At 41.4% G+C, this 17228-nt stretch overlaps 1 protein-coding gene across 1 annotated transcript in view; it reads left to right on the top strand.

Moving 5' to 3' along the window:
* The window catches only part of LOC117442223 (uncharacterized), a 93652-nt gene that overhangs the window by 42776 nt on the left and 33648 nt on the right, over positions 1–17228 (top strand). Inside the window, exons 17-21 of the mRNA XM_071202374.1 lie at positions 72–359; positions 573–893; positions 1540–1827; positions 2089–2409; positions 2494–2778. Of these exons, the coding sequence (XP_071058475.1) occupies positions 72–359; positions 573–893; positions 1540–1827; positions 2089–2409; positions 2494–2778 (1503 nt within the window). The remainder of the gene's footprint in view (positions 1–71; positions 360–572; positions 894–1539; positions 1828–2088; positions 2410–2493; positions 2779–17228) is intronic.

Below are 17228 nucleotides of genomic sequence, written 5' to 3'. Positions count from 1 at the left end.
GTGATTGGTTCATTCTGTTCTCATCAAACTCACTTTATTCTTTCTCCGATCACTCTCTTGTTTCTCTTCAGAGCCGGTCAGACTGGTGGGAGGAGAGAGTCGCTGTTCAGGAACTCTGGAGCTGAAACAAGGAGACTGGAGACCAGTGGGGGGCTTTAACTCTCTCTGGACCCTGGAGACAGCAGGTGTTCTCTGCAGATATCTCGACTGTGGCTCTGCTGTTTCTGTGGGAGAGAGAGAGGAGTCCTCAAGGAGATCTGTGTGGTGGATCAGTTCTGCCTGTGTTCAGTCTGGATCTGCTCTGATCGAGTGTGCGGTAGCAAGTTCCTCACTCCATTTCCTGACTGTCACCTGTTCAGGTAAGCTCCTTTGACTTTTTTGTCAGAACTTGACTTTTTCCCAAAATGTTTGACGTTTCTGCCAAATTTGAATGATTTCTCAACATTTGACATATTTTTCAAATTTTGATTTTTAAATAAATAAGAAAATCGGAAAAAAAAAGTTATAAGTGAAATTATAAAGTAAAAATGTAATTCTTTCTTTACCTCAGTGTTATCTTCTGTCCTCTCCAGACTCTGTCAGGCTGGTGAATGGGACCAGTCTGTGCTCAGGTAGACTGGAGGTGAACTCTAACCAGTCTAACCAGTCTAACCCGTCCTGGTCCTCAGTGTGTGAGGCTGACTTTGACCAGCAGGATGCTCAGGTGGTCTGCAGGCAGCTGGGCTGTGGGGCTCCTTCAGTCCTCCAGGGGGCGCTCTATGGAGAAGGGGAGGCTCCAATGGGGACCAAAGAGTTCCAGTGTGGAGGCCATGAGTCTGCTCTCCTGGACTGTAGCTCAGCCTCAGAGAGAAACACCTGCTCACCTGGCACAGCTGTTGGCCTCACCTGCTCAGGTAGAAGATTCAAAGCTTTTATTGTCATATGCACATAAGCTACAGGGTAGAAATGGCAAGGAAATTCTCCTGACCCGAGCTCCTCCAACAATGCAACATATACATGTATATTAAAATACACACATAACAAATAGTGCAAGAAGTCTCTATACATGTAAATATAATATAAAATAGAGGAGGAGCTGCTGTTGTAATGGAAACTTCTGAAGCAATGGCGACAAAGCTCAGAGACACGGCGAGAGCTGGAACTTTGATGGCAAACACTGAGGGTTTATTATGGAGTTACGGCCGGGAAATTTGACAAGACGTGCTGCAGCCACGAGGTGACACAGCTGCTGCCAAACGAATTCTGAACATCTCTACCCCAGAGCCCTGTATGCAGCTAGTTCTGAGAGAATACTCAACATTGTGCATAACAAGATCAAACAGGAGGAGCACTATAGCACCTCTCTCAGCTGAAGCCAACAGGCAGGAACAGGGAGGCAGAACACTGAGAGCAGCCCAGGGTAGCAGGCCTGTGCTCAGCGAGGACAGACTGATACACCGGGTCAAAGTTATGGGCCGAGGAAATATTTCCCCAACAGCTGTGATTGGTTCATTTCATCAAACTCTCTTTATTCTCTCTCTGATGACTCTCTTGTTTCAGAGCCGGTGAGACTGGTGGGAGGAGAGAGTCGCTGTGCAGGAGCTCTGGAGCTGAAGCTTTGGGGAGAATGGAGACCAGTGATTGGTTTTCCTACCTGGACCCTGAAGGCAGCAGGTGTTCTCTGCAGAGATCTGGACTGTGGCTCTGCTGTTTCTGTGGGAGAGGGACAGTTGTCCTCAAAGAGCTCTGCATGGAGGATCAGACCTGCCTGTGTTGAGGCTGAATCTGCTCTGAGGGAGTGTGCAACAGCAAGTTACTCTTACTACTTCCTGACTCTTAACTGTGCAGGTAAGCTCCTTTGACTCTTTTCTCACAATTTGAAAGTTCCTCGAAATTTTAAGTTTTACATTTTTGTAACATTTTGACTTTATTGTAAAATTTTGACTTTTTTTCTCACAATTTGACTTTTCCAAAAAATGTGGGCTTTTTTCTCAGATATTCGACTTCTTTCACAAATTTTCATTTTAAATAAATAAAAAAAATAGAAATAAGAAAATGATATCAAAGTAACTGTTTCTTTACCTCTGTTGTATCTTCTGTCCTCTCCAGACTCTGTCAGGCTGGTGAATGGAACCAGTCTGTGCTCAGGTAGACTAGAGGTGAAGTCTAACCAGTCTAACCCGTCCAACCCGTCCTGGTCCTCAGTGTGTGAGGCTGACTTTGACCAGCAGGATGCTCAGGTGGTCTGCAGGCAGCTGGGCTGTGGGGCTCCTTCAGTCCTCCAGGGGGCGCTCTATGAAGAAGGGGAGGCTGCAATGGGGACCAAAGAGTTCCAGTGTGGAGGCCATGAGTCTGCTCTCCTGAACTGTAGCTCAGCCTCAGAGAGAAACACCTGCTCACCTGGCACAGCTGTTAGCCTCACCTGCTCAGGTAGAGAGGAGCTGTGATTGGTTCATTCTGTTCTTATAAAACTCACTTTATTCTTTCTCTGATCACTCTCTTGTTTCTCTTCAGAGCCTGGAGTCAGACTGGTGGGAGGAGAGAGTCGCTGTGCAGGAACTCTGGAGGTGAAACAAGGAGACTGGAGACCAGTGGGGGGCTTTAACTCTCCCTGGACCCTGAAGGCAGCAGATGTTCTCTGCAGATATCTGGACTGTGGTTCTGCTGTTTCTGTGGGAGAGAGAGAGGAGTCCTCAGAGAGACCTCTGTGGTGGATCACATCTCTCTGTGCTCAGTCTGGATCTGCCCTGAGGGAGTGTGCATTATCAGGTTCCTCTTCCCACTTCCTGACTCTTACCTGTTCAGATAAGTTCCTTTGACTTTTTTCTCAGAGTTTTTGGCTTTATTCTCACATTTGGACTTTTTCCTCAAAATATTGACTTTTTCCTCCAAATGTACGTTTTTTTGAGAATTTGAGTGTTTTCTACAAATGTGGCTTTGTTGAGGATTCCATATTGAGTTGAATTATTAAAACGAAAGTTCATATAATCTTGTATGACCCACAATGAAAATGCATTATATTTCATGTTGTTCTATACTCACAATATATACAAAATGTAAGTGGTTTGGAAAATTAAGTTTGGCTTCTTAATATTTAATAAACTATGAATGTATTATATCTATGTAACGGGAAGAAACTCCGCTAACTGATCTTTTCTTTAATTTTTTGCAAAAAAAACCACAAAGCTAACGCCGAGCCTCTGAATTAGCCACAAGCAAAACAAATCTTAAGGCTGTTAGCACAGAACTCTAGCTATACCCATCGATATACTTATTGGATCTGCGCAAACAAGCTTTGATAAAATCCTGAGACTCCACAGATTATATAAGGATCATCACTGAGCGATCAGAACTCGTGACAAAACACGGAGATATGCTCACCTTAGCTGTTATTCTGATCAAAAGTCGTGTTCAATGCCATTATAGCAAGAACAACGCGACTGACGGTTAATCCATAGGTTATACCAATGTGTCTGTCACTTTGACAAAAATAATTGATAATCCATAATTCAATTTTTATGTAAAAATCGGAGAAGAAAAATTAGCTGCTAATGGTAGCCACCAGAGGTCAGCGCAGCTTCCGGTTTTTCTACACGTCACTCTCACTCCTTATTTGGTAACCTGTTTGTGTATGTGGAACTTTCTCTTGATTCCATTGGCTCTAGCGTTTAAAAAGGAGATGTCAATCAGCAAAATTGACCAAGTGGGCCAGAGATATGGAAAATGACCCCAGAAGAGTTTTTTGTTTTGCTAAACCTCTCTAAAAAGGTCAAATGTCACTTGTTTTGCATCAATCTTGATACATGGTACTTATATGTTGTACTTTGGATTCCTAAAGCTTTTAGTCTACCTTACCATCATTCCAGGGTGGTTTTAAGTAAAAAATAATTTTTGGACGGACACTATAATTTACAGTTTTTTACTATGTTCAATCTGAATTGTCTTTAAAATAAAAAACATCTATATTGATTTTGACTTTTCTACATCCAACTCACAGTTTTATCATTACTTTGAGAAAAAAGATTATTAATTTAACCCTTTTAGAAGTTATGGTCATTTGTTCTGGGAATGTTTTCGAGCATGAGCCCTGAAAAACGGGGATGGGGTTTAACAGGTTATTGCAACTGAAGAGGGACAGTTGAGAGATTTACTAAATAAAATAAGAAATGTAAAACTGTGAATTGAGGTTTTTGATAGTAAATTAATTTAGCATGAAATATGTTTGTCACATTGTAACGAGAGGAGGTAAAAACCCTGTAAAAATGTGGACCATTTTCTTCCAATAACATCATCCCACCCTTTTGGACTGGGATAACTTAAAAATAAATATGCACTCTCCTCTCCTGTTTTAAGGTAAGATTGCACAACTGCCACACTCACACTTAAGCAGGGCCACACCTCATTACATTATAGACCAGGGGTGTCAAACTCAATTTCATCAAGGGCCACATTAGCATTATGGTTGCACTTAAAGGGCCGGATGTAACTTTAAGACTATATAAAAATACATATATCAATATATGTATTATATTACATTATTGCCTCTGCATTGGATTATTATCAGATAATAACTTCATCATTAATTACGTCTGAAAGCAGAAGTCTAGGGCAAATAATTGAAAGTCTCTTCAGTGCACATGACACAAAATGAGATTCATTGTGGGACATGTAGTTTATGGGCAACGTGCTTCGGTAAAGTAGCATGTAACCGTATAATAAACTTTAAACTATATTCTTTGCAAGCTCTTGCAGGGCCACATAAAATGGCTTAGACAGATTTAGTGTGTTGTCTGAATTGAAACAGCAGTTAATTGAACCTGGTTCTTCAGAAGTTAGTAGAGGTGAGACCTTGCTGATCCAGGTGGATCCGAGCCTGGCAGTAAACTTGCATAGACTCAAAAGCTTCTGTTAGGTCAATTAGTAGGTCTAATTAATTGCCAGAATAATAAATACAGGCCTGCCGACTCCAACAGCAGGAAACACAACAACAGTGAAATAAATATTATAAATATTCTGAAAGTAGACATAAAATCACTGATCTGAACCCACCTAATTCTGTGCTGATGATGAAGGTCTTTGCTTTACATAAAACAACATGTTATCTTATTGTAGTGCATTAAATATGTCATTTAAAACATTTCATTTTTATGATTTTCGGGATAATATTACAATTAAGTTTTCCTTGTTAATTGTGACATGGCCTTTTATCATTATTTTAGAGGGTGGAGGATGGGGAGAGAGGAGGGAGAGAGGAGATGCAGGAGATCAGAGAAGAGGTGGAAAAGGTGCTGAATAAAGACAGAAGAAGAGAGGATCGGAGGGTGACGAGGCAGGACAACAAGAGGAGCCACATGGTGAGACTTTTCTTGGATTCTACTTGTGTCTTTGAAGCAGGATTTCGTGGAAAATTCTGCAAAAAATAGTCAAAATCTGAGAAGAAAATCTTATTCGGAGTAAACATTCTGATACAAAATTCACAGGAAAAAAGTCAAATTCTGAGAAAAAAATAAGAAATCGGAGAAAAAAATCTAAATCCGAGTTTAAAAGTCAAATTATGCGATAAAAAACTAAATATGTGATAAAAGTCCAATTCTGAGTAAAAATTCAAGAACCAGTTCATTCAGAAAATATTTTTCTTCACAGTGCAAAATTATCACACTTAAAACATTTGTTCATGCGTCCGGATAGCTCAGTGGTTGGAGCTGGCCAATAGGTCAGAGCATGTGCCGACCTTTCACTGTAACAAACAGTCTTAAAGTCTTAAGATAGAGCTGGCATTAAATGGTATTTATTTTATTTTATGGTACCTTATTTTATTTTTTAGTTTTGTTTTGTTGTGTCTTATTTTATTTTGTTTTATTTCTATTTGTGTTTTACACAATATTGTCTTTCCATTTTGCTGTAATATTATTATTTACAGTTATGTTGTTTGTTTTTAATCCCTAAAGCCCACTGATACAAACCTGTTTTGTGATATTGGGCTATACAAATAAATGTTGATGTTTTGATATGCAGTGGCCGCTGCCTTGTAAGCCGGTTCGAAACCCGAGCTTTTAGATTGGAAGTCAGATTGTCCCGATAATTCATGTTTTTACAAAGAATATGTTAAAAAGATGTTGCTGTTTTTTTGTGTTTGTGTGTGTTTGTGTGTGAGTGTGTTTGAGTGTTTGTTTGTGCGTGTGCATGTATAGGTGCGTGTGTGTGTGTGTGTGTGTGTGTGTGTGTGTGTGTGTGTGTGTGTGTGTGTGTGTGTGTGTGTGTGTGTGTGTGTGTGTGTGTGTGTGTGTGTGAATTTTTTAATAAAAACCTGAATTACAGTGTTAATATTCGTGAGCTAGTGCAGTACCCCAGAACAACTGCAGGGGTGCTGTGTTGAAACACAGATGTAACACAAGTTCTGTTTTTGTAAAATAGTTAGATTGTTTGAGCTCTCCAGAAACCCTTCCAGTCTGGAGCACACTGACCCTGTCCTGCTAATACAAAGTGTCCTCGTAGTGTCTGTATTTATTGATAGCACATGTCTGCTTAGACCACATAAACCAGCACTCTAACACATATATATGAAATATCTGAATAAATAACGAAAGATAACACACACACACACACACACACACACACCACACACACACACACACACAGACACACACACACACACAAACAAACAAACACACACACACACACTGTGACGACCCCTGCTTTACTGTCTCCTGTGGTGTGTGTATGGCCCTTTAATGTTCTCCCTCTGTTTGTGTCAGCGCTGATTGAGGACACCTGGCTGCTGGCACTGGAGGATTTAAAGGCGTGAGCCAGAGTCTCGAGCTCTCTCTCCGCGGAGGACCTGTTCTGGGAGCGGCCACTCTCGTTTATACTTTTGCCTTGCGTTTATGTTAGTTTTGGTTCCTGTTGAGTTCTGGTTAATAAATATATTTTCTTATATATATTCTTGTCCTTTCCACACTTTTTATTATGGCCAAGAGCCAGGCCATGACACACACACACACACACACACACACACACACACACACACACACACACACACACACACACACACACACACACACACACGACACACACAACACACACACACACACACACACACACACACACACACACACACACACACACACACACACACACACACACACACACACACACACACACACACACACACACACACTCAAACAGACATATACATGCAAAAACACACACACTCACACACACACACACACACACACTCAAACTTGCTCAAAAAAAATCTAAATCTGCATTTAAAAGTAAAACTGTGTGAGAAAAAAGTAAAATTCTGAGAAAAAAAATCTAAATCTGAGAACAGTCAAATATTTTGAAAATAAATATAAATCTGATGAAAGTCAAAATGTGGTCCCTAAAAAAGCATTGCATTTTTTCTCTAGTTTATGTTGCATTTCCACTGTTAGTGTACTGTTCAATTCGAATAAATGTCTGCAATGTCTTGTGTATTTGAAGTGGCCAGTACACTTCAAATACACAAGACACTGCAAATGTATTTGAAGTGGACAGGGAAATATTTCAACATTGCAAAGCTGATACTTTTCACTATTTGCATGATAGTTGGTGTACTGAGAACAGTGGCCCCACAGATGACTAATTCAAAGCGACATGCATGTAGCCCTTGCCATCTTTGAAACATGACCTTGTACATTTCAAATACCACAGGTCGTGTAGTGATGTATTTGAGGTGTACTGTCCACATCGCAGACCTGAGATCCTGCTGTCATGTATTTGTAGTGTACTGTACACTTCAAATGTACAAGGTCATATCTCCACAATGCACTGGGACTGGAGGCTCACACTTGAACCGTGTCATGCCTCCAACCCTCGGATTCAGAGGTGTCAAAATTGAGACATTTGGAACATTTCACAGTTTTCCCGCTCTTTTCAAACAAACACACTCTCTACGTTTCACTGAACACACACTCTCTACGTCTCACTGAACACACACTCTCTACGTCTCACTGAACACACACTCTCTACGTTTCACTGAACACACACTCTCTACGTCTCACTGAACACACACTCTCTACGTCTCACTGAACACACACTCTCTACGTCTCACTGAACACACACACTCTATGGTCTGATCCGAACACACACACTCTTTAGTTATGGACGTAGGTTAGGATATAAAAAGTTTTAAAATAAACCTGTCAACACCATGACATCATAAACACACACACACACACACACACACACACACACACACACACACACACACACACACACACACACACACACACACACACACACACACACACACACACACACACACACACACACACACACACAATGTCGCTCTTACTCAGAGGCAACTTTAGAAACAGTTTGCTGCCACGTTTTTTCAATGAAGATAAAGCTTTTTGTGTTCCTGAGACACAGTGTGTGTGTGTGTGTGTGTGTGTGTGTGTGTGTGTGTGTGTGTGTGTGTGTGTGTGTGTGTGTGTGTGTGTGTGTGTGTGGACTAGCATTACTATACTTGTGGGGACCTACATCTGTTTACATAGTCACGTGTGGGGACTCGCCTCCCTTATGGGGACAAATTGGAGGTCCCCATGCAGGGAATCATTAATTTTAGGGTGAAGACTTGGTTAGGGTTAAGCATGTGTTGGTTAGGGTTAAGGTTAGGATAAGTCTCTAGGAAATGCATGTAAGTCAATGTAATGTCCCCTGAAGTGATGTACACATGGTATGTGTGTATGTGTGTGTGTGTGTTCCCCTGGAGGTATTGCATTACTGTTAATGAAATAAAACATAAAAACGTGTTGCAAGAAGAAGGATTCTTTAAAACAGGATCAGAAACATTGTATTCGCCCTACAGCAAGAAATTAAAGGTATTAAAATAAGTGGCATCATTATAAAAGGTAGGGAACGTATAAAAAGCAGCAGCCAGGAACAACATTAAGACATTTTTAAAGAAGTGTTATTTCACAACAGTGTTGTTTCAGTCTTTTAGAGAGTACTCTTTAAAGTAGAGACACTACATATGATATACACCTGAACATCAGCAGGAGAGGACTCTTTAAAGTAGAGACACTACATACTGATATACACCTGAACATCAGCAGGAGAGGACTCTTTAAAGTAGAGACACTACATACAGATATACACCTGAACATCAGCAGGAGAGGACTCTTTAAATTAGAGACACTACATACTGATATACACCTGAACATCAGCAGGAGAGTACTCTTTAAAGTAGAGACACTACATTCTGATATACACCTGAACATCAGCAGGAGAGGACTCTTTAAAGTAGAGACACTACATACTGATATACACCTGAACATCAGCAGGAGAGGACTCTTTAAAGTAGAGACACCTCCAGACTCCTCCCTTTCTCTTTAAGTCTCTCTCTCTCAGGCTTTCCCCACCAGCCCCCCCCCCCCCCTCTCTCCCTCTCTCTCTCCCCGCACTGGGCGGTGTTTTTTCGGGGGAGGTGTCCTCTCTTATGTCGGGACACATCGGATCTGCGGTGGATTTGAACTCGCTGCAGAGCGGAGGAAGAGGAGCAGCTGAAACACGCTGAGAGTCTCAAACATCCGGGGACTTCTGTCTGGAGGTATCTCTCTTTTTTCGGAAAAGTTTTCAAGTGATAACCCAACAGGAGCAGATGGGTTTAGTTTAGTTTTTTCTCTTTACAAGGTAAGAAGTTACTTTTTGGTCTGTCTCACATTTGTGCATTGATTACTTTTAAATTGTGTAAAATGTTTACTTTTTTTCTGTATCTGCATGTGTTTTGCGACCGGAGGAGCCATTTTTGGGGCGGCAGGAATGTACCCACAGTGATGAAACTAAACGATAAGACTCACATTGATAAAAGTGACACTTGGGACCATTTACACCCATTTAAATCTACTGGCACTAGTAGTAAAACACTTAAAGCGTATTTTAAAACCTTGTCAATGCATAAAAAGTCTTGGGAGTCGAGATGGCTGATCATTTATCCTGAAAAATGACTCAGACCTACTAATTGACCTTCCAGAAGTTATTGAGTCTATGTAAGTTTACTGGTTGGCTCAGATCCACCAACGTCGGCAATATCTCACCTCTATTAACTCCTGGTATTTGAAGAAAAATAGGTCCACACTTATACATCTTATCTTTCTTACAGTGCAGACGCTTTTCTGCTTGCTCCTGCCTCTGCTTACTTTTTATGCTGATTTTCCTATTCTTATTCTCTGAAAACGTCGAGCAGCGGCTCCTGGACATTAACCTATCACTGGGACAGTTCATCTTCGTAAATAGACGGAGGTTTTCAGCCATATTTCAACATTTTTATGACGACCTCAGTCTTACAGTAGCGTGGCCTAGCAACAGCTAAAGCCTGGTAGGCTACTGCATGCTATTTAGCTTAAGCTAGTTGGTAGAAAAATGCCTCCGTTCTCTACAGATGACTTCCACAAACTTCTACAGAAGATAGCTGTGTTGGAAATGAAAATGCAACGGTTGGAAGTTAACGTGGAAGTGAATGGACTATGTTGTGGGAATGACACCACTTTACCAGTGTTGCAAAATAATGGAAAAGGGTATGCTAACTCACAGCTAGTTAGTAGCTACAAGGATTCCAAGGAACAGGAGGGCAGTATACCGGGTAATACATCTACAAGTGGTAGTCCTCCCTAGAACTCTCTGGGTGCAAAGCCTAAGAGTAAATCATTTCCATGGGATTTGGGAGGACGGATAACAGGCAGAGCCCAGCACTCTGAAATATGTGATGCGACCGGCTGGCCTGCATTGTTATCACCCAGGAAGAGCGCCTCTTCATACTAGGAAACAGCCGTGGACAGCTGCTAAAGGGAGAACTACAAACAATCCTCCTAAACCACTAAGTGTGCCAATCCAGAACAGATACGCTCCGCTGACCGAGTGCCGGAGATCTCTTTCTGATGACCTGGATAACCCGTCCTCTTCACACAGCAGGGTAAGGACCAATAGCTACTCCAAAAGTAAAAGGCTAGAGGGAAAGCTAACGACTGGGCCTGAAACTCTGATTGTGGGTGACTCTGCTGTAAGAGATGTAAAAGGTCTGTGTAATAAGAACAACACCAAAGTACTCTGTTTTCCCAAGGATGTGGCCTCTGACTTGGCTGAGAAGATCCTGCATATTGGGGCTGAACATCCGACTGTGAAGAATGTGGTACTGCAAATTGGAACAAATGATGTTGTGAAACAAGAGTCAGAAGTGTTGAAATAAGACTTTAAATGTTTGTTGGAAACTGTCAGCTCTCTAAATGCAGAGGTGTTCATCAGTGGCCCTCTACCGCCAGTCAGAAGAGGAGTGGAGAGATTCAGCAGATTGTTTGCACTGAACACGTGGCTTTCAACTGCCTGTACTGACCATTCTGTGCATTTTATTGACAATTTTAACTTTTTCTGGGATCGCAGACATCTTTTCAAGGCAAATGGAGTTTGCCTGAACAAGTCAGGAGTGAAATTGTTTATCTCTAACATATTCAACTGCCTGCATCATCAATCTGTTCCCTCTGCCAAGGACAAGCGGCAAGAGGAATCAAAACAGGAGAAAGAGACAACACATCGCGCAGAAAACCCTGAAGAAGTATCACTGCACCCGCCTGAGGAATGTTCTGATTATGGGAGACCTATGAGACACATGGAGGAGTCTCCACTGCCCGTCACCCTCCCTGTCAACGCCTTTGAGGATACTCTTCATTCATCCCCCAGCTCTCTCTACTCTCCGCTCACCCTTTCACCCTCGCCCACCCCCCTAGAGTTCGATGACCGCATGAAGGCGACACGCAGGGTTGGCAGCATTTCCTTTACCCCCGCCCCTCAACGACGCCCACCAAAATCACCGAAGCAGAGATGCGCACCATCTCCCCCGGCCTCATCACCATGCCTACCACAATCATCCAAACCAAAACAATACAAGGAAGATGGAAGCAGATTTCCAAACCCCCCTTCCTACAGTGTAGCCCTCACCCTGCCCTCCTATGATGAGAGGAGCAGGGTGGTGGGTCCTCCCTCCCCTTCAAAGCCTGATAGGGATGTGTGTGTACAAAACACTGCAAACTAATATCTGCTGGGTCCAGGCTCAAGGACGTATGGCACTCTCAACTCTTTCCAGGACATGCCAGGGCCCTGCCTGCCAGTAGCTTTGGCGATATCTGTGTTGATAGGTAATAGATTAAAAGCGTGAATCATCTTAGATACATGAAGTGCTCTAACGTTTGTGTGAGTTTATCTAATTTAGCAGTGATTCCATGTCAGCCACAGCTTGTTACAAAAAACATGACTGATAGTGTGTTTAACGAACTTAAATTAGCTTTATTAAATGTCAGGTCTTTGGCAGGAAAAACATTTTAATCAATGATTTTATCACTGAGCACAATCTTGATTTTATGTTTTTAACAGAAACTTGGATTGAACAAAATAACAGTGCAGCTGTTCTTATCGAATCAACCCCTCCCAACTTTAGTTTTATGAGTCAGGAAAGAATGCATAAGAAAGGGGGTGGAGTTGCTATTCTGTTCAATGATTCCCTTCAATGCAGGAAGACATCGTATGGAAACTTTGATTCTTTTGAATATGTGGCCCTTCAGCTGAAATGCTCCTTTCGAGCTCTGTTCCTAAATATCTATAGACCACCCAAATGCTGTGCAAGCTTTTTGATGACTTTACTGAACTGCTGTCTATAGTGTGTATTGACTTTGACCGTCTAGTCATTGTTGGTGATTTTAACATCCATGTTGACAACCCCCAGGACCGAGGGGCTAAATAACTGTTTTGTGTTCTTAATAACTATGGACTGACTCAGCATGTGACGGAGCCCACGCACAATAAGGGGCACACTCTGGACTTAATTATCTCAAAGGGTCTGAATATCTCTCAGGTTGTGGTGACTGATGTTGCACTCTCTGATAATTCCTGTGTTTTCTTTGAGAGCTCTATTTATGTTCACAAAAATGTTCAAAAAGAGGTAACCACAAAGCGATATTTAACTGAAAATACTAGGGAAATGTTTACTCAGAATTTTTCTTCCACACTTGCCCCTGCTAACACCTCAGTAAATGAGCTAGTAGATCATTTTAATTAAAAAATTAAAAATGTTATAGATGCCATTGCTCCAACTAAGGTAAAGGAAGTGACTGGGAAGAAAATATCTCCATGGAGAAAGGCCATGACCGTTAAAACAGAAAAAAGAGAATGTCGAAAAGCTGAACGCAGGTGGCGAAAAACAAATCTCCAGGTTCACTTTGACATTTATAAAGAGAGACTTGGCCTTTATAATTTGGAATTGAAAAACGCACGACAATCATTCTTCTCTGACATCATTACCAAAAACAAAAACAACGCACATGCCTTGTTTGCTACCGTCGACAGACTAACTAACCCCCCAGTAGGGCTGTGCATCTTCACTGGTCTCACGATTCGATTACGATTATCCTGTCAACGATTCGATTCGGTTCGATATCCCGGTGCATCACGGTGCATCACGATTCATACCAATGCGTTGCATCCTCAATTTTCTATATTACTGCACATGGCTTATTTTTCATCAATGCATACATGCAGTAAATACATATGAACTCTCTTTTTATTATTTAGAAAGTGCTTCAGAAATCAATAACATAAATGTCTTGACATTCATTTATAAACCAAAATAAATGAATTGTATAGGTCTAGCCTCCGTGTGTGAAGTTGTTCCATCCTCAAAAACAAAAAGCTAATGCTTCTGCAGTCTAGCTGCAGCTTCTAGCCACGGCCTTCTGTTAAGAAAGGACACTGAATGTCCTGAATGTGGCATCACACACAGGACTTGAGTCTGAACACAGCAGACAACAGGAGTATTATACAAACTAAAATACTGCATGTGGGTGCACACTTACATTCTCTGTTTTACTGTTACATAAATCCCATGAATGTATGAGATTAAATTAGCTTCATTATATCTCAGTGATTAAGTGAATACAAAAGTTTCTATCGGGTCACTATCAGCCTGTCACTCATTATTTTCAGGGAGGGGGCGGGGCTTGGAGGAAGGGAGAGGAGACGGTGATCGCGGAAGCTTTTTTCCTCCTGCCTTCACAAACTTTACACACGTATATCGTCTGAAAATAGCTAGAGGACATTCATACTTTGCAATCCAAGACTTCATTAAATCCACCAAAAACCTGACATGATTGTAATGCGATTATTTTTGAAAAACATACATCCCTGTCACACACTCCGTGTCGCTGCGGCTCAGAGACAGAGAGTGATTGAGAACGGGTCGTTCTGCTGTTGGTTCTGGACTGGTGTTCTTGTGTTGGTGGATAAAGCAGACTGCTCCGTGTTGCTGTGCCGCTGTCACGTCTGTTCCCTGATCTCTGCGTCACCGACCGATTTGATATTAAAGTGAAAAACGTTGCCGCGGCCGGAAAATCAGGAAGCAACGTTACTACTCTATAACCGATTATCTTCCGTCACTGCATCGAGACCGAATCGTCCACGTCCGCATCGCAATGCATCGTAGAAACGATTATTTTCAACACCCCTACCCCCCAGTGTCAGTAGCCTCTGAATTTCTATCCACCAGGGCGTGCAATGATTTTGCCTCCTTTTTCACTGACAAAATTCAGAAAATCAGACAAGCAGTCAGTGCCTCTGCATCAGGAACAGCAAATGTGTTGTCTCTGTGTCCACTTAACATCAATTCAGACATCATGACACAATTCCATCAGATTAATGATAAAAACCTAGAGGACATTATACAACTTCTGAAATCCTCCTCCTGCTGCCTTGATATTATTCCAACAGGATTGTTCAAAGATGTTTTGCCCTGCATGGCCTCAGATCTACTTCATATAGTAAACAAATCTCTTCACTCAGGTATTTTTCCACAGGCCCTGAAAACTGCAGTCATTAAACCGCTCATAAAAAATAATAATCTAGATGCTTCAGTAATGAACAATTACAGGCCCATATCAAACCTCCCATTTCTAGGTAAAATCATTGAAAAAGTTGTTTTTCAACAGTTGAATAATTTCTTGCATTTAAATAGTTGTTTTGATGTGTTCAAGTGAGGCTTTCGTCCAAACCACAGCACTGAGACTGCTCTTGTAAAGGTCTTTAATGACATCCACTTAAACACAGACAGTGGCAGAACTTCAGTGTTAGTATTATTAGATCTCAGTGCTGCGTTTGACACTGTTGACCACAGCATATTACTAGACCGACTAGAAAACTGGGTGGGACTTTCGGAAACAGTTCTAAATTGGTTTGAATCCTACTTAAAGGATAGAAACAACTTTGTTTCTATAGGTAAATACACATCTGAGTTGACAAATATGACATGTGGGGTTCCTCAAGGCTCCATCGTGGGACCTCTTCTCTTTAACATCTACATGCTACCACTGGCTCAGATAATGAAGAACAACAAAATAAGTTACCATAGCTATGCAGATGACACACAAATTTACGTAACAATTTCACGAGGAGACTATGCTCCAATTCAAACACTGAGTAAGTGCATTGAACAAATCAATGACTGGATGTGTCAGAACTTTCTCCAATTAAACAAAGATAAAACTGAGGTAATGGTTTTTGGAGCCAAGGCAGAATGTTTAAAAGTTAGCGCTGAGCTTCAGTCTGCAATGTTCAGAACAACAGATAAAGCCAGACATCTAGGTGTAGTCATGGACTCTGACCTGAGCTTCAACAGTCACATTAAAACAGTTACTAAATCAGCCTACTATCACCTAAAGAATATATCTAGGATTAAAAGACTAATGTCACAGCAGGATCTGGAAAAACGTGTCCATGCCTTTATCTTCAGTAGACTCGACTACTGCAATGGTGTCTTCACAGGTCTCACTAAAAAATCTATTAGAAAGCTGCAGCTGATTCAGAACGCCGCTGCTCGAGTCCTCACTAACACTGAGAAAGTGGATCACATCACTCCTGTTCAAAGAATAGATTTCGAAATATTGCTGCTGGTTTATAAAGCACTGAATGGTTTCAGCCCAAAATACATTACTGACCTCCTGCTAAATTATGAACCATCCAGATCTCTCAGGTCTTCAGGGACTGGTCAGCTTTCTGTCCCCAGAGTCAGAACTAAACATGGAGAAGCAGCGTTCAGTTATTATGCTCCAAACATCTGGAACAAACTCCCAGAAACCTGCAGGTCCGCTGCAACTCTTACTACTTTCAAATCCAGGCTGAAGACTTTTCTTTTTGTCGCTGCTTTTAATTGAACTATTCACATCTTAAACTGCACTGTAACTTTTATCCATGTACTTTTTCTTGTAATGTTTAATTGAACTATTCATATTTTAGACTGCACTGTAACTTTTATCCATGTATTTTTCCTTAATGTTTATTTTATTAGCTTTTCTTTTTTAATGCTTAATGTCTTTCATTTTTTTGTAAAGCACTTTGAATTGCCTTGCGTTGAAAAGTGCTATATAAATAAACTTGCCTTGCCTTGCCTATACAGGGTTTTTACCTTCTCTCGTTAAAACATGACAACCCTACAAAACATATCATGCTCTGGTCATGTTCTAATATGAAACCTCAATTCAAAGTTTTACATTTATTACACTAAATTCTAACTTCAACTGTCCAATTCAGTTGTGATATTTAAAATCGTCTGACAGATATACACCTGTAGTCCCGCATGAATTCGGATGGCCTTTCCTCACAGGTGACAGGGTACTAAACGTTCAACACACATCAATTCACATCAATTAATTAAGCTTTCAACCAAGAATTTCACTCCGCATTCAACAAAGAAATTCAAGCGATATTTACCAAGTTTAAGAGAACCTTTAGCAAGGAAAAACCCAGCTCTCCAGGGAGAGAGCTTTACTGGCAGAGGGCATACCGGGGAACCCCCCCCCCCCTCTCTCTCTCTTGTGTTTGCTCCCTCTCTGCCAGTGTCTTTATGCTCAAAAACAGGACAGAAAAACCTAAAGACACCTCCTCCATACCCATATTTGTGGAAACTGGGCATGGCCTCTGATGTACAGGACTGGACTTGTCCAGACATATTCTATGGCTATGGCATAAGACACACCCTTCCATGAATGTGTAAAAAGTTCATGACCTCTAGTGTGCAGGACTGGAAAATATTATTCTCGGCTATGGCATAAACACCTTTTTGGGGACTCAGTCTATTTCACCTTAAGTCAGGAGCCCCCCTCCCTGTGTACTGCTGTGAGGGAAGAGGGAAGAGACTGTCTCTCCTCTCTTATCAGTGACACCCATAAACC

Source organism: Pseudochaenichthys georgianus, unplaced genomic scaffold (assembly GCF_902827115.2).
Source record: "Pseudochaenichthys georgianus unplaced genomic scaffold, fPseGeo1.2 scaffold_360_arrow_ctg1, whole genome shotgun sequence".
NCBI lineage: Eukaryota > Metazoa > Chordata > Actinopteri > Perciformes > Channichthyidae > Pseudochaenichthys > Pseudochaenichthys georgianus.
This window is presented reverse-complemented; position numbering and strand designations above follow the sequence as displayed.